This window comes from Phallusia mammillata, chromosome 6, assembly GCF_965637545.1.
Source record: "Phallusia mammillata chromosome 6, kaPhaMamm4.hap1.1, whole genome shotgun sequence".
NCBI classification, from domain to species: Eukaryota; Metazoa; Chordata; class Ascidiacea; order Phlebobranchia; family Ascidiidae; genus Phallusia; species Phallusia mammillata.
In genome coordinates, this window is record NC_137257.1 from 9,000,383 (window position 1) to 9,024,201 (window position 23,819).

The window sequence follows — 23,819 nt, forward strand, 5'->3', positions numbered from 1 at the left end:
TAGGCAATAAACAATTTGCTCTCTGGTTTCATCCAGACAAAACTGTGTTAATAGCGTTCAGATTTAACCCACCAGTGTAGTTACATATGTTGTTGTTTTGCCGAAATGTTTAACAGTAGCATAAAATAGACCACGCATAGCCTTGAAGTTAAACTTTAAATCCCCAATCCACGAGTTGCATGAAAAATTGGCCACTTTCAATTATGTTTTCCAAATTTGTTCTCAATTAACCGCACTATCTAGCTTGGCTCCTAAACTATCGTCAGCAGTAAGAACTTGCCTTGGCCCCAGGCATTGGACGGTTCCGTCGGGCCTTTTACATTTCATGTTACTAAAAACATTCTGTTATCACCTGACCAAAATCGAAACCGTTGATGTTATGAATACACCAGCGGAAATAACCGAAAATATTTGGTGGTAAAACCCGGTTATAGTGCTTCACCAGGGCGAGTTTTATCGGGGACTTTTTCTTAAGAATTTCTCGCCTTGCTGAGAATCTGTGACCTGACAACAATGCAGCAGTTCGTTTTAAGATTAGAGGCCCTTTATTACGTCAGCAACACGCAAAAACGGAATGAAAATGGGCCTTCATGCTGACCTCACCAAACAACGTTAAATTGACCTTCATGCACGGGAAGAATACATTTACTGCTGGCAAAATTCTTTCACTGATACTGCTATTAAAACTTTCACTGATAGTGGCAATTACGGCTGCTTGAGTCGTAATACCGATGAATTGTGTAGTCAACATACATTTTTGTGTTTTTTAGGTCCATTTTTTATTTTACCTGAGTATTCATCTTTAATTCATGAATCTCGTCTGCTTCAGTGTAGTTTAATCGCAGGATATTTATTTGATCGATTATATGTAAATAAAATTGGCTGAAACGCCTTTCTAATTGTCCTTAAAAGTTCCTTAATAAGCTCTTAGCCACTTGCTCGAAAGTTTAAGTGCAACAAATTTGCCCCAATAGTCTACATATTTTCTAAAAATGTAACGTTTTGTAAAACAAAATGACTTATAAACAGGGGCGGCTCGTGCGAGGGGGCTGCGGAGCTGCAGCACCCCCAGTATTTTTACTTGACATTCCTATTCCAAGTTGTTATTCAAAACAATCTTTACATATAGTTTTTATGTTTGATCAGTGTGTACTAAGAATAACTTTTATGGCATTAATCGGCCTTTTATTAAAATAAAATTAATAAAAATTTTGTATTATTTAAAAGAAATTTAAAAAAAATAAATAATAATAATAAGTTATCTATGGCGGAGCTGCAGCTCCAGTTTCGTGACGTTTCATGACGTTTTCAGTTGTGCGCATGCGCACTTGGAAAAGCTACATGCCGGGCGAAATAGGCGAGAGGGGGCTGTGGCTCGCGCAGCCCCTCCCGTGACGTAGCGCTGGTTGTGTTGTCTGCTTTGCGTCAGTGAGCTCCAAAGCCAAACCCGTGTACTGTGTTTTTAAGTTCGACAGTGAGTGCAGTTAAATAATTATTTTGCTATCATTAAATTTATTGTTTGACTGTTAGTCGTGACTTTTTAAGATGACTGCAAGTGGGTTTTAGTTTTTACAGTTATCATTGAATTAAATAAGTGTATCTAACACCTTGAAAAAGAAAAAAGGTCATCTAACACCTTTAAAAGTCACAATTAACCTTTATAATAAATAACTGAATTAAAAAGATTTATGAAAGTATGGGACAAAACATCTTCTACTCCAATGTCATGCAGGAATAAGCAACAACAAGAAATACTCAGTTTTAGTTCCTAATGCTACCAAAGAAAAATTAAATTTGTGACTGTGAAGTTAAATGCCTCACTGAAATTCAGGCAATATCAAATGCAGAACAAACAACTGCTAGCAACAGGAATTTTGAAATGAAGACAAAAAAAAGAGTGAAGACAATTTAAAGTGTGGCTTTCTTAACACACCATGTTTACAGTATTTGCAACCAATTGCAGTCATGTGTATTGATATAATGGACATGTACTGTTTGTCTGAACAGTAGCTGCTAAATTGCTTCACAGGAAGTGTTTCTTAAGAATGAACATTCTGCAGACAAGATAGTAGTGACACCAAGCACATCCTATTGTTGACAAAGAAAAGCTAGTTACTCAAATGAAAATGTTTCTGTAGATCTGATGTTCATGATTACTTTGAAAATAATTAATCTAGAGATGATGTTTTGACAAGTTAAATTACTAGGATGAAAAATCCTTTTTGCTGTTTCCATGATTCTTTCAAAGGTAAAACAGTTCTTTTTAACACTGAAAAAGATGCCAATTTTTCTGAGGAACACCAATATTTCCAAAAGACTTGCACTTGCAGTGCTAGTACTAAATAGAAAAACAGTTTCTTAGTTATCATTTGGGATTAAGGAAGAAGCTATCAATTATCATGCCCAAACTATAACTTCATGATTCATTTTGGTTGGAAAAAGGAACCACAAGATTTAATAATATGGTTTAAATTTAAGTGAGAGTGTTGTAAATTTTAAAGCTTGAAGGCGTTTTGCACTTAAAAAAGGAATGTTAAGCTATTTGCCAGCAAGCAGCAATTATAGCAGCTAAGAAACTAAAATACAATCAATAGTCTGCACACAAAAATTCAAGAAAGATGTTTAAATGAACAAGTTCTGAAACCAATGTAATGTACTGGTTGTTAAATTTGTTAGTTATGATACCAATAAAAAGCTGTATGGCTAGTTTTTTTGTGTGACAATAATCTGTGAAGTGTCATAGAATATGTTCAAAACGCTGACTGTGACTAAATTTACTTAAATGAAACATGACAATTTTTGTTGTCGAACTGAAATACTTCGACCTTTTTCGACTCATTTATATCTATTTTTTTTCTATATTTCTGTTGTGTTTTACCGTATTTACAACCGCTTCGTTTCGAAGCTGTGCCACGTGTGTTTTTGTTTTTCACATTATTACTGAACGTTATTGTGTTTGGCCCGTCGCTGTGCAAGTAATCAAAATACACAAATGATGCCGTCTGCTGTTTACACTCGTGTACATTATTGCGTAACAAAAAGGGGGCAGCACCCCCACAAATTTTAGGCACGAGCCGCCACTGCTTATAAAATAGGCTTAAAAAACCTATACATATACTTTTCAAATTTCTCCGTATCGCAACCGAATTTAACTAAAAAGTTCTATGGTAAACGCTTTCAGTGTTTATGGTCGGAAAATATAAACAAAACAGATTCCGTTGGCTTTTCCTTTCTCGTTGAAAGAAGAGTCGCATAAAATCAATACAGCCGGCTCAGTTGAAACGTCAGGAAACACTGCAGACAGTGTAAACTGATATTTAAGTCACCAATGGTTTTGTACGCTCGAAATGTATCCATTTTCCGTCAGTTATACATTTTATGGTTTGACTGTGTGCTTTTTGGTGTAAATGTAAGGGTTAGAGATAACAATTTACCGATAAGAGCGATAACCGATAAGATAAGTATAGGCCTATTTATTTTGCTTAGAGGCGCTTGTCATTTTTGAGATAACATATTGTTGTGTAACAAATATCTGTATGTCTGGTTTCGCAAATAACACCAGTACCGCTGGTTTGAACAGAGAAGGCAATAAAAAACTAAGGGCCATAATTGACATAGGCGTATTACTGAAATAAATTTGAGTTACCTGTTTAAATTTAAAACAACTGGACAATAAATCACTAAACACACTAACTTGGTGTCGAATATTGCAACAATCGTCACTGTTTTTTGTACATTGTTGTGAATCATTCATTGTAGGCTATGTTACAGCTAACAGTTAAATATAGCCGCCAAACAGCTTTTGGTGTAATAACTTTAAATCGTTTGTTTTTTTACCAATTTTGTGTACATATTAAAAATCCTTTGCCATTGGAGTATTATTTGAAAAATAGGTTTAGGATATTTCGAAGAAACCGGTCTAATTTATCCTAGGAAACCGGTCTAATTTATCCTAGGCCTGTATTGTAAGAAAATAAGACGTCCAGGTAAGATCTTGAGCATATTTTTGCTCTCATCAAGAACTTTAAAGACCGAGCTAACTTTGTATCTGCATAATGTGCTGAAGGAGAAACAGTTTATGAGCTAGTCAAGAGCAGTTGAGTGTTGATTGAGGGATACTTCAACCCTAAAGCTGTAGCCAGTATTTCACAACCAATTCGAGTGCTATTCAGCCTTTTATTGTGATTTTTATACATTTAATATCTGGTGTTCAGTCTGTTTAGATCTGTACGCACTCACTTCTTATCCCAATGTTATTGTTTTATGTCTGTTTTGTATAGAATATTATTTGAAGATTGTTGTGTTGCTGATTTTTGTTCAAGGAATATATTGCACGTTGACTTTACTGTTTTTATGTTCTGTAGCACAACTGACATTTTGGACTTATTTTTAACAAAACAACGCGTTTTTAATGGTGAGTGGGGATCAAATGTGTTTGTAATGTTAGTTGAATCGTTATCGAAAATGATAAATTTTCACTTTCTAGTAACGGCACAGTGTGGCAGTTTCACAACATCACTATCTGCAAATATTTTGCTCGTCATTGAAACTCTGGAACAAAGCAACATAACTTTGCTTGCGTTGTCCAGGATTTTACGCTTGGGATGTTACCACTTGCCTAGGTCTATTTCAGTACAAACCTTGTTGGTGTGGCGCTCGTGACCGTTATATTCCTCAGGTAATTATAGCAATCGGTTTAAACTTACGGCAACTTAAGTATTCACGTGATTTCATTTCGTCATCGCACGTGACGAGCACGAAAACTAACGACAGTTGACTGGAGTGGTGCTTTGTTTATATTGTGACGTCATAACGACCCAGCAGCGTCACAGCTTGTGATCAGATTTGCTTTGCAACGTTACGACTTACGAATGTATTATTGAGCGCTGGAAGTTCGTTGTTTGCCTCGAAAAGCGGCGGTTACTCGACTTCGAGCTTGTGACCATTGACGTAGCGATGAAAATAACGCGTAACAAAATAAGGTCACGCAAGACTAGTTTTCAGTGACAAAGGTTTTTACCGCGCCAGCCGCCAGCTGATCGACTACAGACTTACAAGGCGAAGAACTGACGTGGTTTTCGCTTTGCCTGCCTCGCTGACTGTTTTGGGTAACAGTTTAAGGAGTGTTCGAGGTAATAGTTGCCGGTCTTGGTCCACTCCACAAGGGGGATTCCTTTTGCTTGTGAAGTGTTAATTTTCCGGTCTGCTGAAGTAAAGTTTGTTTTTTATCCCTCAATGACTCAGGTTGTTTGCTGAAGGGTGTTATACTCAGGAGACGCAGTTAGGGTAATGCTGGATGGAAATGAAAAGTTAGAACAAAACCTTTGCAGTACGAAGTATATATAGATGATTTTTTTCATAAATAAATCAGGTGCTGTACAAACCTTGAATCAAAGTTTAGAAACTTTGTCAACTGTTGTTGTTGGTTGGTTAACTGTAGAGGTTGTCATATTTCAGAGTATTCAGACTAAACGGTTTTCGATTTTGTTGTCAGTTCAGGTGGTGTAGGATGTCCTAAATGCTTTGTCGCGAAACTAAATATACACCAATTAGCACGTAATAGGCACTATCAAAGCATGGTCAGGTTTGGTTAAAAGCTAGCAGTGGAGGCTGATAAGTAGGAAACAGAATTCTACTTATTATTATCGCACTCTTCTACGCTCATTGAGTTCACATAATTGGCGACGAAGCCTCTAACCGTCGATTTATCGATTTACCACTGTACAACAGCTTGTGCCCGTAAATTTTAGTGAGGCTCGAAAAGGCCTTAAACCTCTAATCGTTATTTTACCTCTAATTACTACATTGCACTGATTGTGTGTGAAATCCTAATGCTTGTAGCATCTTGTGAAGTTGTGTCTAACCCTGAATGCGTTGATAAGATCTGCGAAGCACCATGCCAAAATGTCTGATAAGTACAGTAACGGGTAAAATGAGCGTTATAAATTTAGCTTAGTTGCTTGAACGGAATTTGATAACTCAATACAGTATGTTAAGGTTTTTGTCGTTGACCTAAACGCTGAGAAAAAGTTTCATTGTAAGTGCATCTGAATGTTGTGCGCTTAGCTGATCCTAGACGGAAGTTAAGACACGTCAAGCTCCAACAACGCGCAACTAAAGCCGGAAGTCTGTACCCTAGCTGACAGATGACGAGTTAGTGAAATAATTAAGTCAGTATTGGGTAGTAACACGAATTAAGGTTGGCATTGAGCCAATGTGGTGGTCTAGTCGACATGCCATAACTAGTGTTTTGCTCAATTGGCTTACTTCACAAGTGTGTATACTGTAAACATGTCACAATATTGTAATGTCGTTTTTTAGCATTTCATAAAACGATTTGTAGTCATGGTCAAACTTCCTTTACAACTCATGTCGGCTCTTGAAGTTACAAAGCTTGCACCACTACCGAGTATGCCACTTCATGCAGATCATTTAAAGACGATTTAGTAATCTTCTGATAGACTGTTTAGTGAGATGAAGTACTGAATGCAAATTAGCGTTGCATTAAGAGTAGAGTTTCATAGCGCTGTTTAGATACCTTGCAAAGAAACTAAAACCTTAAAAAATATTTAAAGGCCCGTTTGGGCAACACATATAAGTTTGCAAAACGTGGCAAGAACAACGTCATAATGTGTTAAAGCAAAGTATAATTCTGAAAGTGACTTTGGTTTGACAAGTATTTGGCTTTATTTACAACGAAATAAACTGGCCATATTAAAAGCAAAGGCCAAACGTTCAGCACATAAAGAAGCAATAAAGCTGTATGTAATTGCGACATGTTCAATACAGTTGCCTTTCAGTTTCGTGATGGGTTAATATTTAAGCCGCTGGGGGTGTACGACATAATCTGCCAATGCAGTGCGTTAATGTCGAGGAACGCTAAGCTGAAAACAGGGAAAACAGCAGGGTGTGTGTACATGTAAATAAAGTTTACTTGCCCTACATCGTTGATAATAATCGCAAGGAAATAGCCAGTTGCTTCGAATGTATTACCAAACTAAAAGCATTCTCTGATGAAACAGTAAAAGGCACAAGGCAATGTGGCAAAATTAGTCGTAGAGGAATTATATATTGATTTATTATATTGCCTTGTAATTTTATTTTAAACTGGTACATTCTTATCTGAGGTTTAAATGGCACATTGTCGGGGGAAATGTTTACCGTTGGTTGCGAGAAAGATACTTATATAAATTCGTACGCTTCAGATTTTGTATTGATGAATGACTCAAATAGCGTTTCTATACTTGACGTGCGTTGATTTATTTCAGCTAAATGGCACTGCAATTAAAATTACCTTTGGTCGCTACGATGTCCTGACAGTTCGTCAGTATTGTTACCTACGTCAGAACATGACGTCCTGGCGGTTTAATGCACAATAACCGTAGAGGAAAGAGGATGTACTCGGTAAACCAAATGTACCACTGCTCTAAAGGCACTGGCTTCTGCACAGGCAATAACCTTTTCGTGTAAGTGGCTGCCGTGCGGTTTTAGGACAATGTGTTTGCACAACTTTTACAAACGCAGTCACTAGCAGTGGCAAGTAAATCGTACAAACCAGTTGTAACTTAACAGAAGAAAAAAAAAAGAATAAATATAATAATGTGCATTTTTGCCTCGCAAAGTTTAGGCGTTTATACGTGCAAGTTTCTATTATTGTGCAAAAGAGGTTATTGGCATTCCAATTCTGTCACATTCTCTACCTTTGAATGTGTCAACGAAGTGACATTTTGTTTGTAACTTTTGTAGTTGCAACGCAATTAGGTTGGCAGACAGATATTAGGACATGCAAAGCCTGTACTTTAAACTTGTTAAGCTACGTATAGGTTTATTTGTTTGAAACATGCTAGCTAGGCTATGCATCGGTTTATTTGTTTCAAACTTGTGAAGCTATGTATCGGTTTATTTGTTTCAAACTTGTTAAGCTATGTAATTTGGTTGGCAAATAATCCAAAAGATTCAGTTGTTGCTACAAGTCGTCGACCTCTAAGTCGTAAACGCATGTAAATGGAAAAGAACATCGCAATTATCCAACACACTGCAATGCCTAACCAGAGTTTTTGTTTCAGTGTATCTTTTCCCAACTTAGTGTTGCATTGTGTTAACTGTTCATTGTTGCATTTTGGAACTAACCCCTTAAGTAACACAATGGATAGCCCCCCACCGTACTCACCCCACCCACAGAAGTTCGACCACGGATCACCCACGTCACCTTCGGCCCCAAGTGCCCCCGAGGTAAACAAAATTTTCCACAATTCCGCTTACAAAAAAGAGTAAATATGTGACACATAATGAAAGAATTTTTGTCCTTGGGTGATAATAACTGCTTTAATATCGATTTTTTCATAAGATTCAAGAGATTGCGCATAATTTAACAACTATTTCCTTGTAGCACATGCCACCAGTTACACTTCGCTGACAGCTAGCTATAATTTTTTGAAATTTGCTGTCAATTGAACAAATGTTTCAATACGCCTTCCTTTTAAGCAGTGGTTCTCAAACTTTTGTTATTGTCGGGGCGAAATGGTAGTTTTTTAAGTGTGTAAGGAGCCGTGAAAATCAAGACCTCATAAAATCACTAAAGATTATTACCTTGAAAGCTAAAACAGCAATCTTTGGTGGTTTTCTGAGGTCTGGTGCGAGCCGCAAAATAAGTAGTTGGGTGCCGCATGCGACCCTGAAAGGCGCGGTTGAGAATCACTGCTTTTAAGCGTTTTAGTAGCGCCATCGATAATAAGCTACACCAAAATGTAATGACTTTACACACATACAGATGGCCTTTGGAAAAATGTTTATTTAAAATAAAGGACCATCGTCTGATGAACAAATGCCAACTAAACAGCGGGTGTTGCGACATGGTCATACGTTAACGCAAATTAGTCATAACATGCCTTAAGCTTGCCGACAGTATATGCAGGCCAGTTTTGCTGCGATCCAAAATGTGTCAAATGCCGATTTCGGATTGGTATTGGCTACCCGCTGCGTGACTATGCTGTAACCCATGCACAACCTATTGAGTTTAGTTCAAAATAGGTTGATTTCCTTTAGTGATATCCATTGTTTTACAGTTATACCCGGATATCACAGCATTCCAACAGCAGCCGGTTACTCAACAGCAATATCAACAACCACAACAACAATTTCAACAACCACAGCAAAATTTCCAGGTGCGAATAATTTGGGGTCATACGGTTTTCACAATATGCAAATAAGATTGTTTTCACACATAGTATAGTATGTGCAGTGGCGATATTTAACTAGTCAGTTTCAATGGTTATCTATAGTTATGCTTTAAACGCACCATTTTAAACAACTTTTGATTTATGTTGTAAAAAAATTTGGGCAGACTTAACGCATCTAAGATCAAGTTTCTCAGTTGTAAAAAAATATTAATGTCCGGGGATTTCTCTACTAATATTTGTGACTTTTGAATTGGTTTAACTGTCATGCTGATTAAAACAAATTCATTTCTAAACACAAGTTTGTTGCATGGCATCGTGGATCATGTCTCCACGTTTTAACAAGCTGTACTTGTTGTTACGTAGACATTAGGACAATATACCAAACCGAGTCATTTCAAATCGTGACATAAAATGAACAATGATATCATAGGGTAATAAAACGTAAAAGCTTAAAGCTAATGGAACATTACTTAAGGGGCACCTAACATTTTCCCAAAGCTGGCATGTTTTGCGATGATTGAATGTGGGACGTTAATTTGATTACTCAGTATAACTTACAAGCAAATTGAACATGGTAAAGGAATGAAGTTGAACAACTTTTTTCGTCCTATCCAAGTTCAAACTTATGTTAATGTCACACAACTTCGGCAAAGAAGGTGTGTTAAAAGTGACACGTATGACCTTTAAACAAAGTTACACGCGATGTGGTCGGATAAAGAACAGGTGTGGCAATTGACTGCCTTATATTTTTTTATTCTATGCTGTTGAAATTCATCCGAGCGTTTGGAGTTGACAAGTCAGTCCTAACTGTGATCATAGCCGCCCACGTAGAGTGGTTTGAACAGGCTTGGTAGGAAAACCAAATCGATTTAATTGTGACTGGAAAGCGTAGAACTCCTTCTCGTCCCATTGTGCCTTTAAGTTGTCAAAACATACCGAAACGTTCCACCGACTTTCACTTTTTTGATTCAGATGGGTAGTTTCGACCAACTTCATCTTTTGAAAACAACCTATGACTTCTACTTGACATGAAGACTCTTCCAACTTAAATACAGTTTACTAGCTTGGTAAAACGGCCCCATGTAGAAAGTCTCTATGCCTAAAAGTGTCATAAGCATGACCAACGCGCTGTAAAAAACAAATTGGCAAGAAATCAAACTGTGAAGCAATACGCTAATGAGTTTTCTGCTGCCTATACCGTTTATGCTGATAGCAATACAGGCGAATTCCTATTTTAAGTTGTGTGTAATCAGACATATTGGTTTTTGTAGGTGACGGTCGTTCAACCGGTTAACCCTGTTTCTGAGGTTACAACGCCCCAGCGAATGAAGTGCGGAACCATCGACGTCGGGCTAAGTAAGAAATAGTTTATCCTTTTCATTTTTTTGTTAATGTATACATTGTCAGCGATGTAGTAATTATACTATTAGTGAGTACAACAAAGTTATTCGATAAATAATGCCCTCTTTGTTTTTATTCACGGAGTTCGGAACCACGACCCTCCCGAGTACGAATCCCGGGTTTATGCTTAAGTCTGTATGTAGCTTAGACACCCTGAAACAATAAGTTTTTCATGGTGGTTATCATAATAGAAGTAGCTTACAAATCTCTAGCGACCACTAGCGAAAAAAAGACATATTTATAAATGCTCTACACTGACCAGAGTTGTAAGACGGGCCTTACATTGGAGCCCGAACCCAAAAGCACAAGCCCGAAACTTCGGCCCGTACCTGAATCGTTTTTGAGAAGCCTGTTTAGGCCCGAAAGTTTGATTGACAGGCCCATACATTGAAGCACCAGGAAAGACCAAAACAACAAACACAATAGACAATTGGTCTTGAACAAAGCGTTTTAGGGCTGTTTGACTTTAGATCAGGTCCAGCAACTAGCTACCTAGCGACATTGAGTATAAAGTCAGGCCTAAATCAGGCCCGTTTTTTTTTGAAGAAACCTAAGCCCGAAAAACCCGGCCCGACTTTAAACTCTGACACTTACATAGTTGTTGCCGCGCGTTACATACACAACAAATAATGATATTTGTTTCCTCACAGGTACGTCAAATGACCTAGAACTCGTCACCTCTTTCTCCCGAAACTTCTTGGAAGTGAAAGACGGAGTAATGAGGGTGGCCACTACACGAGCAAACCTTGCCCAGAGCACAGCGATTCCTCTCACAAACCGCTATGTTTCGATTGAACGCAAGCGGAATGTCGTGATTCAAGGCAACGACGGTTTATACGCGCTTAGGGCGAGCGGCGGGATTCAGGCTTATGAGTGGTTGTTGGCCTTTTCCCAGTTTTGCTTTGTTGCACCGTCAATGGAGGGTAAGGCTTTTGTGTTTTTTTGTTGAAATTTTTACTTTGTAACCTCTCGGCCTTCGACTTGCCAAGTTTAACGTTCTAAGCTTTCAAAGCTCGGCCCAACAAACTGAAATGCCGTTGGATGGCTACACTAGCCAATACGGCCTATCTCACCTGCACTATTGTCATCTGCTGCAGGAGACCTTATTGGTCGTCTGTAGTAGATCATTTTAGGTTGATTATGGGTCCCCTTCCTGAAGGGGACACATATTGTTTTTGTCCGTTTTTTTTTCTTCTTTTTTTCTTTTTTCTGTCTAACGCTGGCTAGTGAGACGCGTTTGGTCAAGAAAGAGTGCTTTAAATTTATTCAAATTTACAGAGATGTTAGTTAATAATCCAAATTTGGTCTTCCTGAAGTTTGACCCCGATTGACCCAGCGGTTCACCCACAGGCCCCCAAAACGTAAATTTTTTAAAACGGCTGTACTGACTAAAGTACAGCATCTTGGAGTTTCATGCTTTGTTGTTTGGTGCAATGTAAGTTTTTTTTTAAGAATTTTGTATCTTTTTTCGGATTCACCCATTTTTCACCCTTTAAACCCCGAAATAATCGGTTTTAGTTTTAAGTCCGAAATACAAGCCCTTTGGTGCAGAAATATTTAAAAAAATTAACAATTGTTTAAGCAGAGTATTTGTTTAGTATTTAAAATTTTGCCAGTTACCTTTACAACCCATAATATGTGTACGCTATCAGTCAGATATAAGTCCCAAGGGAGGAATTCACTGGTTTACGATTAAGGCGGCAGAGCGGGAGTGCTCAGCTTGACGTCCGGACAGACGTTTTACGAGACAGTCGTTTGGGTGATTAGAAATCAGCTGTTTTTTTGTGCAGCAATGCTGTGTTGTTTTATTGAGTTATCACGCACATTTTCAGTTTTGGCGAAGGTTTTACACCTAAGACGTAATTTAAACTCGATAAACGTACTTCGGTTTCGTATATGTCAGGCAAAACGTCGTTGATCAACATAAACGTGAAAAAATAAACTTAACTTTTTCGAACGCCGCGATAAATGGTCCTAAATTCTCGTTGTCAGCTTGGCCGTCGCATAACCACGGGTCACTAAAGGTCAACTTGTAGGCATTATAACACAGTTAAGAATTGTTGGTCATAACGTAGCTGCTTTATTTTTGACAAATCAGTTCAAGAATCAATACTTAAGTCATGTATAAATTAGGCAAAACGGTATTGTTGAACACTAAGGACTGCATGCTGTTAAAAACATTGTCAAAAGGTCATTAAAGGGCCGTTTTTGAAGCAAAGTTAAGTGAAAAACAAGTTGTTATGTATACCTTTGTATAGCAAACGACTTTTTTATATAGTGTCTAATCTAACAGTTAAGGCTTTCTAGGAAAATTTGTGTTTAAAAACTGAACTTTAATGACAATATCAAGGTCAAAGCAAGAGATTAAATTGAAAGTATTTTCCCCGTTCTTTTTTCACCAATTTTTTGTAATTATATGACAATAATGATGCAAAAAGAATACGGACAGAAACTTTTAAAGTTTTTTTTTAAAGTTAATGCTTTGTGAAAAATTTGTCCTTAAGAATCTAAAAATAACCGCAACATAGGTTTACCGTAAATCCACATAAACACGCGTGTGGGGATCCATTCGTTTTTGCTTGCAAAAACAATCATATATGTAGATAAAATTGTGCATAGTATAGTAAATTGGTAAATGTCGTATAGGATATATAAAATGGAAGTATATCAGAAAGCCACTTGCAAAAACAATCATATATGTAGATAAAATTGTGCATAGTAAATTGGTAAATATCGTATAGAATATATAAAATGGAAGTATATCAGAAAGCCACTTTCTAGTTAAAAAATGCTTTTACAAATTCACGGTTTCTAGCATTAGGCTACCTACACCAGGGGTCTCAAACATGCGGCCTTCCAAAGGTATTTGTGCGGCCCGCGAAGCAACTTTTAGAAGTTATGTGTTTTACTCAAGCGGAATACCCTGTCAAACCAGTCAGTTTACACAATACAATCTTCTCTAGTAATGGTATATGCAACGTTTAAATGGCATGATCGAAATACCACATCTTTAAAATCAGCAATATTTTTAACATTGTTGTGTCACTGTATGCCATTGTTTTCAAATGTTTCGATCGTGCGGCCTTCGGCTGACTTAAAAGTTTGTTTTTGGCCCTCAAAGCAGTTTGAGTCTGAGACCCCTGACCTACACCCATAGTCTTGTCAAAACTACTTTGGGCCAAAACCAAAAGCCAAACGCATATCCCTCTGTGAAGCATGTATTTTCCCAAACACTTCATACAAAATGCCTATAATACTTTAATCTCATCGTCTAATCGTTTTGTAGGTTACGGTGAAAAGTACAGCAAGGGCTCAAAAAAATTCGAAGAACGATTTCTGCGTTTGGGATCAGATGGCATCCTTTCCTGGTATCAGTCCGACGCCGAGGGCTCGGACCGCCTTAAAGGTCTTCAAGTTCGAGGCGAGACATTTAAGCAAGCGCCGGCCAACCCTGAAATCCTTGTTGTCCAACTTTTGCTGAAGGGCAAAGAGTACAAGTTTCGTTTTTGTGACTCCAGAACCGCGTCTCTCTGGCTTGCCGCGTTCCGTTGGCATTCGCATCGCAAACCTTACAGGCGTCCACACGTCTCGATTTTAAACAAGGCAAAATAGGCGATTACTTTATCTGTTTGTACTAAATGAATTTGAGTTGATCAAATTGCTGACTTGCGCCCCAAGGTGGCCGGGTGTAAGAGTAAGGTTATGTCACTTTTGACACATCCTATTGAATACAATGCACTCTAGCAGTTTACCTTGATATGTAACAGCGCGTAACGGTTACTTGGCACTCGGCGACGTTTTAAGTTTGAAACCAATCGTAGTGCAGAGCGGGAATTGCTTTGGAATTATATCTAATCTTGTCAATCCTAAAATACCACGTTTCATGTTTAAATTATTTGACCGAAATTGCCTGTAGTATTATAGTTGTATATTATGTTACGTGTCCCGTTATTGCGCTTACGCTGTAGAAACTTGCTGGATTAAAACGTATGTTTTTTCATTGGATAGTGTACTTGCTTGCGCTTATGTATTCGACTTCCACACTGTAAATCAAAATCGCTAAGAAAACATCACAAAAGCGTGATGAATTTGCATGCCTGCAATTCTTCATCTGTGTTTCTAAATAAATAAGAATGTTGTTTTTACATTAGGCACTTTTAAAAATCTTCGTCTAGGTTAGGGCTTCTTAATTTGGCCAATTTTGTTATCTTAAATTTATCAATCATGAAAACATATTTTTGGAAATGTATTTTTATGCACAAAAGCTGATCTATTTTTGCTTTTCTTGCTTGCAAACTTCTCGCCCCTTCTGTAATTTTAGTTCTGTTACTTTTTTACATCATAAACCGAAAATAAAACAGTATTGTTGTTTTTACAAAACGAGTTTTTCTTAACTTGGATCATTCGATATTCTGAAGTTAATTGTCCAAGTATACGATTTCATCAAAGAATAAGTCACGCGAAGGTTCAGTAGGATGCTAGGATGATTACGTTTGTGGGTTTTACACCAGTAAAATAGAAAATCATAACTTATACACAGTTAGGTTCTTAAGTATATGTGTATTCTACTGTCATCTGTCCTAGAGTACTGTGCTGTCATTACCCTCACAGATATTTCACAATATGCCAGGCCTTATGTAAATGGCGCCAAACCTTGCATTTTTATGCGACAAGCTGTTAACACAGAATTTAGACATAAATGTGATCAAATCCCATTTAACACATGATTTGGTATGATGACTCCACTGTATCTAAACATACATTTTTTCACATTGTCCAAGTATTTTTGTTCTTTTTTTACGGGATTCGAACCTATAGGACGCTCCCGGGGACGAATTCCGATACTTAGTCTAAATATGTACTGCCAATTATTGACATTAGGTTGGTACACCATACCACGGCAGCCCAGTTGCAAACCAATTTCCACCAGTCAGCGCACTGGAGCCATGAACGTTAAAGTAGACCAAAGCACAGAGCAACACGGCGCTATAAAGTATGACGACTGGGCATACAAACTGTTCACGTGACCAAAATAATTGATTTACCAAATTCAATCTCCTTGTGTTTAGTCCTATACTGTGGCCAGTAGAGACCTCAAATTAAACTTCCGTTTACAATATAGGTCTACTGGATTGGCACAGAGCAAACTTACGTGTAACGGTATTGACGTTGCTTTTGCTTCGAAATGTTTTGCTAGGCCTAATCGGCGACATTTGCCGGTAAACAAAATAGGTCCGTGTGATATTTTGCCACCAACGACAAGCAATGTTACGTTAACTTAACTTTTCACCAAGTTGAAACGTTTCAAATTATCCCCTCTGCACCATAGTAATTGAACAATGTTGTGGTTAACGAGCAACGTGGTGCTCATCGATAAAGTTTGTTTCCTGATAAAAAACAAGACCAATATTTGGGGTAATTATTGTTGCTTTGACTTTAATTGTTCACATTTTAAAGTGGTAAAAACGATAACATACAAGCCATATAAGGACCGCTACGTATTACATTTAATTAAAACTTCAATGACCATCTGGCTCTTGGATCTACGAAAAAGGCATTTGCTACAACTAAAACATGACAATTTAAGGTATAGGTTTTGCTAATACTTCTACAGCACTGCTTATTTGGTTACAGAAAGATCAAATTATACACAATCTTCGTACAATGACATTCACGTCAGCGAAAATGTCACTAAGAAACAAAGTGTATGGACCCATTGCAACAGCGGTGCGTCAAAACAATCCGTGACAAAAGTAATTTTATGTAACACAAGGCAGCAGTACGGTAACGGCGTCACCCCAGCCGACCCTGTGAATACGAAAACCTTACTCCATTGTATAGAAAACTGTAAGCCTATATTACCAACCTTTCGCTAGTTTCGAAACCAAGTCACCCAAGTACAGCTTTGCATTCATGTTTACTTAAACCGGGGGTCGCCAACCTTTACTACTCAAAGAGCCACTCGGGCCAGTTTTACGTAGTAAAAACAACACTGGGAGCCACAAAGCCGTTTTAAATTTTAAAATAAAATGCAAAACGTTTTTTAGTCTTATGACATTCGACTTTTTGTTGTTAGCTAGTGTTTCATTGCATATTAGACACACTGGTATACTAATCTCGTCAGCCGAGAAAACAACTTGACGTAGCGTTGCATATTCTGTTTTTGCAAATTTGTATTCCTTTGTTAACGCGTTTGTTATGTAAATATTAACAAACAGCTATTGTTACGCGCACACACACTGCAAACAAAAACAGTATTGTCTCATATTGCGTATTAACCTGCGCGCCGCCAGTTTGCCTCTTTCAAACTTCACGTTTAATGGTATAGAGATGGTGTTGCAGGTAACTACAACAAGCGAGTACAGTCATGCTACTGCACTTCAATTTTCGTGTTCGACTTTTGTGTTCGGCATAATCGTCACATAATTTTTAATCAAATGTACAACATTTGGTAAATTCAAAAACTGAGCCGCATCAGAGGGATCAAAGAGCCGCATGCGGCTCCGGAGCCGCGGGTTGGCGACCCCTGACTTAAACGTTGGCTCCCACATAAAACAGTTACCGCAAAACCAGCGAGAGTTGAGTTTTGCTTTCGAATCCCTATGCTAATGAGGGGCACAACCTTGCAAACAGAATGTAAATGATTTGCAAGTCTTGATTTTTCAAGGCAGTTTCAAAACGGCAAACACATTTTTCGGTATGCGTGGGCAGGTAGAGTTTGTAAAGGATTGCGCGGCTGAATCAGCAATACCGAACACTGTAGTATGTAAATCGAGTATGGTTTCCGCAATGACAAAGCGGCGAAACTTTAGTATCGCCTTATGGTGCGAATGCCGCATGATGTTAAAAGACTTAAACAGAAAGGAAAGCGGCAATGGTAACCGCCGAGTTTATACGGCCTTCAGGTCCTGAGAATTTATACGGCCTTCAGGTCCTGAGAACACTATCTTGGCAAACCACTCACTACACGTCCAATAAACATATACTAAAAATGAGACCGAATGTTCTCATAAACATGATATAGTGTATCAATTTCACCACCATTGTGTTAACCACGCTCAGCCAATCAATGCCAGTCGCGTTATTTAACGAAGCACCAAGTCATGGAGTCACATTGCAAACCAATACCCACTGGTTGTACATATTTTGACTTGGTAACAGTTTTCGAAACGCCCAGCTTTTAGTTTGCATGAAACTTTCTCAGTAGATATCCAGGTCCAATTTACATGTCAGTATATAGGTATATGCCTCTGTTGGTCTGGTTTTCAGTGAAGGGACAGGGGCATTGTTTAGGTGGAAACAGTAAATACAGTAAACCTTGGTTAAACATGGACTACTTTAATCCGGATCTTCGCCTAATTCGGACAAAACTCGAGCTACAAATGATTTGTAGTACGGTCAGACTTGAACTAAGCGACATCAGTTCATCCAGACCGTACTTTTGATACCCCTGCTTTAAATGGTCAAGATATTATTTCTTCCAAAAACTCAGTACAATACCTATTTAATCTGTAGCAAATCTTCGAGCCTATTGATCAAGTTGATTTTAAATTGAAAAAATATTAACACTTGAGGGTAGACTGTATCAAACCATATAACCATCCTCTACAGGGCATAACCGAATGGTCTAGGAAGCTCGACCTATGTACAGACATAATAAACCTATGTGATCAGGAATCGTTCTCGGAAGCATCCAGGGTTCGAACCCCGTGAAAACAACGCATCATTACGTGATGCTGTTGAACTTAAAAATGACTACACAAGCATAAAAATTACTATGTAAGCATTCTATACGCGTTTTCAAGGTGTTGGTAAATTTACAGGCCGTAACCAATTGTTTACAAGATACACAGTGATTTTCCATGCTGCAGTAAACGAATTGTCGTGACGTGAAATTCGAAACCATAGGGCCGAACAACAGAAATTTAGCACAAATAACATTTTTAAGACATTTTTGCAAACTGAAATGAGTGAAATCTTTGCTTAATTCTGGTTTGCTACAGGATTTACCCATACCAAACATTTCTTGTTTAATTTTCAAAGCCACTTTGGATTTATTTAGCTTTTGAAGAGACAATAAATTGTCTCGACAATATCAAATGACCATAAAGTGTACTCCATAATTGGCGCTTTCTATTACTAGTTTATTTACGTTCAATGGAAGAACACGGAGACTTCAAAACACAAAGAGCTTGACCCAAAATTAACTTCAACTAGCTGTATGGCAGATAAGAATAGACCAATTTTGGTTCCTTTGGAAATATATGGAAAAGCCGTACCCAGGAATAAACGAATGTTCTATAAATAAGGGTAATTGCTTTGTAGCTGTTGATAAATGCTACTTTAAATAAAAGCGCTAGCATGTATTTTTGAACCAAAAAATCACATGCAGCAGCTCAAGCGTGGCGAATGTTTAACGACTTCATGTCTGCTGGTATTTCCGTTGTTTGATATGTTTTTTTAAGACATATACCTTTGTATTTTCTTGACCAATAAACAATGTGTATAATGCAGCATTTTGTAGAATAGTTTGTCCAATTGTAAATCACATTACATAACATAAAATAGAAACAAGAAAAAAAAAGACTTGAGAGGGGCAAGACAAACAAACTTATTTTCGACAATTAGAAAACATTGTAATCTTTTCTGAATTTCTTTTACCGGTACGTTATAATGTAAGAAGTGATTTGAAGTTCGACATTTTTTACTCCTAGCTCAATATTAATTAACAAAATGAAGGGCGTAATCAAAAGTTCCCGAGGTATAAGGTTCACAAACTTCCTTTCAGGTGGGCAAGGTTTTCCTTACACTGTAAACAATAGCACGGCCACGGTGTATTGACAACTATCGCGAGTAATTAATGAAGGGATTTTTTTCGATAAAGTCGAACTGTGATCAAGACCTTTGTTTACCCCAGGAAATAACCAAGTTAACAAAGGCGACTGTTATTTCGTGCAAACGCTTTGCACTGTGTTTGCTGTGAAATATAATATATCATGTCGTTTTATGCATCTAACAGAGCCGTTACATTCTTCATTGGTTTGTCTCAAGTTATTTGTAAATAAACAGTACCTACAAGAAATCGCAAAAAATTGGCACTGAATTAAAACTACCTAAAGAAAGATATTTAACGTGAAAAGTGCAGGGGTGTATTAGTAAAGCCCTGCACGGTCCGACAAAAAAATCATTTTCAAGACTTACACACGCTCAAAGGTTGTTCTGCATTTCCGAATCTCATGTTACTCCCAAAGTTCAAACATACGACACACAACATTACACAACCTCTGTCACGCTGGAAGCCACAATGTACCACATACACACAAATCCGTATTAGGGAACACACGTTTACAATGCACATACGGGGAAATGTGTAAACGAGACCTTAAATTCGTACCATAAAAAATACAATTTCGTGTTAAAATGGCAGCATTTGTTTGTTACTGTATAGGCGACAGGTCGATTATCTTAATGTTGGTCTTAAGTTGTCTAAGACACTTAAAGTTGTTTACTCAACAATAACTGAAAGTCCCTTACGGTACAAACAGACATAAAACTATTTCTAATAATTCCGTATGCTGGCATTTTTGTATCACGGAGAATCAACGGAAATTTTCCAAAAGTTTTACCTCTAGTGGCAAATTTCGGCCAGCGCGGCATTTAGTTCCGCATTTTGCGTCACGACACGCTGAAAACAGGGGAAAATCCCTAAAGTCGCAATTTTCCGGTGGTGAAATGTCAAGATAAGGTAAAGGGACGTTTGGTCAGCGGTTGACCATATTTCGCACGTAGCGCGGTTTGTAACGTTTTTTGGAACTTTCCGTGCGGGCTTACGCAGAGGATTTTTGTTGATTCGAGTGCGTCAACGTCTAACTGCGCCAGTTTCGATTTGACGTAATTTTTCAGCCGAAACGCTGACATTTGTGCCAAGTTCCATTAAATTCACTCTTGGTTTATGTTAAATAGAGAAATGATCGTGCTTTGACGATTAAAGCATTAAGGGTATTCTACGTAACTCATATGAACTGTTGCAATTGGTGCACTATAACGTTACTTGATAAAAATAAACCAAAGTTGTATTGTCCAAAAATAGCTTTTGCATTTGTATTTATTTTTAAAAATGATTCATAGAATGACAGTTCTGTTCGTTTTTCCAATGTATTGTTGGGTAAAACTGCGGGTATTTCCCAAAGCTGGTGGTGAGATTAGTAATCATTTGAAAGTTCAACCGCATTATGAACCCAACTTTGGGACAGTGTGACGCTAAATTTACATTGGCAATGCTGTAAAGTGCGGAATATTTTGTTCACATGACATAGCAAATCATAAAGTAGAAAAACAAACGAAGGTTATCATTTTAATGCAAAAAAGCGTTTAAATCCAAGTTGGAAATTTTAACCGAAACTAAAACAAATTCTGCGCTGTTAACCAAGGAAACCCCTAAAGTTAGTTTGTTTGAGAATCGGTAATTCGATGAGCTATACTGTGGAGCTCTCTTGTTTTGTTAGTTAGGTTGCGTGGTAACTTAGTTCGGCTCTTACTGTTGACTAAAAATTCCTGTGGCTACCTTGAATGACCCGAAACCCGACTTTTGCCCGCTTTGTGTAGAAGAAAACATTCCCCATATGGCTTCTAATTAGCCAACACCCGACACGCACCCGACACGGTGGTGTAAAGTGAATAAAATTTTGCAAAGCCAATGCCACGCAGTTCTGGTCATTTTACATTTCAGATCAATAGCATGGAAAGGGGGCACTGTATTCTGTGGGAGCTTGTCGACTTATTCCACGGGCCTTGACGTTTTGGTGGTTGTTATGCCCCAATGGCTGACTGCAATCAACCTAAAAACATTTCAAGGACAGGAATCTCATGATAGAAAAGCACCTGTGGTCGAAAGCCATCTTAACGGGAAAATACGCTATAGGATATACTTAAATCTTGTTTTTGCGACCAGGACTGGTCAATAAGCAAACAACATTAACTGTGTTTAAATAAGGCATCAACGGTCATAATAAAACTCTGCATGAAATGCGCTTTTTGAAACCAGCCGCTCCACTATTATTGCAAAGCGTGTGCTTTTTCGCCTTTGCAGCTAAATACCTTACTCAACCGAGCTGGTGATAGGCATTTCGGAAATATCATGTTTGTAAACTTGTGGTTATGCTCTGCAACATTTTGGCGAAACAAATGGTTTGCAAGTTAACTTGTGAGTGAAAACAGTGCAGTTTTAGAATCAACAGCACGAATAAACGCCCTGAAATATTTTTTGAGCGATTCCGCTGGTTTTATGAAAAGAAAACTAAATTAGGGACAATAAAGAAAGTTTCATTACATGTAGATTAAATTTGCTTGCGAGCACACACACATACGCTACGAGCTCGTTTTAAAGTCAGTTCCAAGTTATAATGTACAGAATCCGTCTAATTAGAACTTGTATAAACAACAAACGAAAAAAAGTTCCTTGCCGTGAAACGTGAGATATCCCTCCTTGCGACATACTAAAATAACAAAGTGTTTATCAATTGGACCTTAGATATGACTCTTACATTCCAAATGATAAGCTGAAGTCACAATTATCGACGGAACTCACGAGGCCAAGAATTTACTCTGAAACTTAATGACAAAAATTTCTTGCTTTGAATAGCAGGTGTTTTTAAAGCGAATTTCGGACCATGAATGAGATGTAGCTAGAAATACCCAAAACACACTGTATACGAAAACCGACCTGAGGTGGAGATACAATGCCAGTCCGGTTGTTAACTTTATCCAAATGAGTCTATTTTTAGGTCTTTTTCTGCATTCGGGGCTAAATCCAATCGTTGTTTCTAGTTACAAAGATTTGAACTCCCTAGAGAAAAGCTTTTTAACTTCATAATCCCCAGGACATAGAACCCCGGGTAATTCCGGCTAAAGTTTCTCTTCACGAATCCAACCACCGGTTGCGTGTTCACCATATTTGGTATTAAATTGTAGCGGTCGACTTCACATGTATAAAAGATCTGCCGCAGGTTGTAAAGACCCGAACTGGAGCCACTACCCCCGCACATTACCTCATCTCAGTTCACTTGGCCGTAAACCCCAGACAGCAGAAGTGCGGTATCTCGCAATGGGAAACCCTTGTGTACCATTGTGTTGACGATACGGCGGGTGGCAATCTCAAAGTAAGTTTACCTTTGTTTGAAATAGCTTTTGAGATCATGTCACCACGACCGGGGCGTGTATTTGCAGACTTAGTGGCTGGAGATTAGGTAATGATTGGGTTACTCTGGGTCGAAGGTGTCTTAGAAGAAAAAAAGGGCTATTGACATATGAAGGTGTTCGGGGCATGATTTCATGGCACACAAAAGATAGGACGACATTTTAAGGATTTATAAAAACATTTTTTTGTTGCATTTTAAGTTTGGGCCAAAAATACTTATTACCAATTAAAACCGTGTGGCAAACAACCAAAAAACATTTTAAGGATTTATAAAAATATCTTTTTGTTGCATTTTAAGTTTGGGCCAGAAATACTTATTACCTATTAAAACCGTGTGGCAAACAACCAATGTCTCACGATATCAGAGTGGGGGTTTGCACACCTTTGTGGTTAAAAGTCCGTTGTTTTCTTGTTTGCTATACATTTATCATTAATAGCGTGAGACAATAGGATTATTTTGTTTGCTTTGCCCGTATACATCCGGACTTGTTCCTTCGGTAGAAAAAATAGGGCAATCGCTGGCAAAAGTGAAATGGCAAGACGTACTTTGTTTTTGTACTAAAATTTTCAAAATATTGCTTTGCAAAGGTATGTACATTCTCTTTTCGCATGTTCACCTCTAAAAACACTCAATTACCATATCTTAATGAATGTTAACGACAAGGCATGACATGCAAGTTTGCATGGCTCAGCTGGACACAACTCGTGATATAAGGATGGCTATTTATGTAGTTTCACATCGTGACTTCACCGTCTTACAATACCTGGGGTTAAATGGTTTTGTTGTGCAAAACGTTTAAATCGTAGTATTTACACTTCGCAAGGCTATAAGGCTAAACCTCAGCGTGAGCAGATTTACTATCGGCAACACACACTTACATTTTTCTCCACGGAAAAGAGTTGTTAATTAAGCAATGGAATTCGCACACCATATTGTACACACAACTAGAAAAGGTTAGGTCATTAGTATAGATATAACAGCACCCTTTAAAACTTTCGGCCAATTATCCATTAGTCTTAAATCAATAAAACCCACAGGGTTC

General features: G+C 37.9%; 1 protein-coding gene across 1 annotated transcript; it reads left to right on the top strand.

Moving 5' to 3' along the window:
• The first annotated feature begins 7,989 nt into the window (after positions 1–7,989).
• On the top strand, positions 7,990–14,960 carry LOC145232216 (uncharacterized). The gene is made up of 5 exons (XM_080096760.1): positions 7,990–8,232; positions 9,066–9,164; positions 10,451–10,535; positions 11,231–11,503; positions 13,867–14,960. The coding sequence occupies exons 1-5, from the start codon at positions 8,005–8,007 to the stop codon at positions 14,190–14,192; spliced, it is 1,011 nt and encodes a 336-aa protein (XP_079952886.1). The 5' UTR covers positions 7,990–8,004; the 3' UTR covers positions 14,193–14,960.
• Positions 14,961–23,819: the final 8,859 nt, after the last annotated feature.

Bases quoted from the DNA above. Each gene is read 5' to 3' on its own strand.
- LOC145232216 (XM_080096760.1), top strand. From the start codon at position 8,005: ATGGAAAAGAACATCGCAATTATCCAACACACTGCAATGCCTAACCAG. The intron at 8,233-9,065 runs GTAAACAAAATT...ATTGTTTTACAG, and splicing joins CGGCCCCAAGTGCCCCCGAG to TTATACCCGGATATCACAGC. The intron at 9,165-10,450 runs GTGCGAATAATT...TGGTTTTTGTAG, and splicing joins AACCACAGCAAAATTTCCAG to GTGACGGTCGTTCAACCGGT.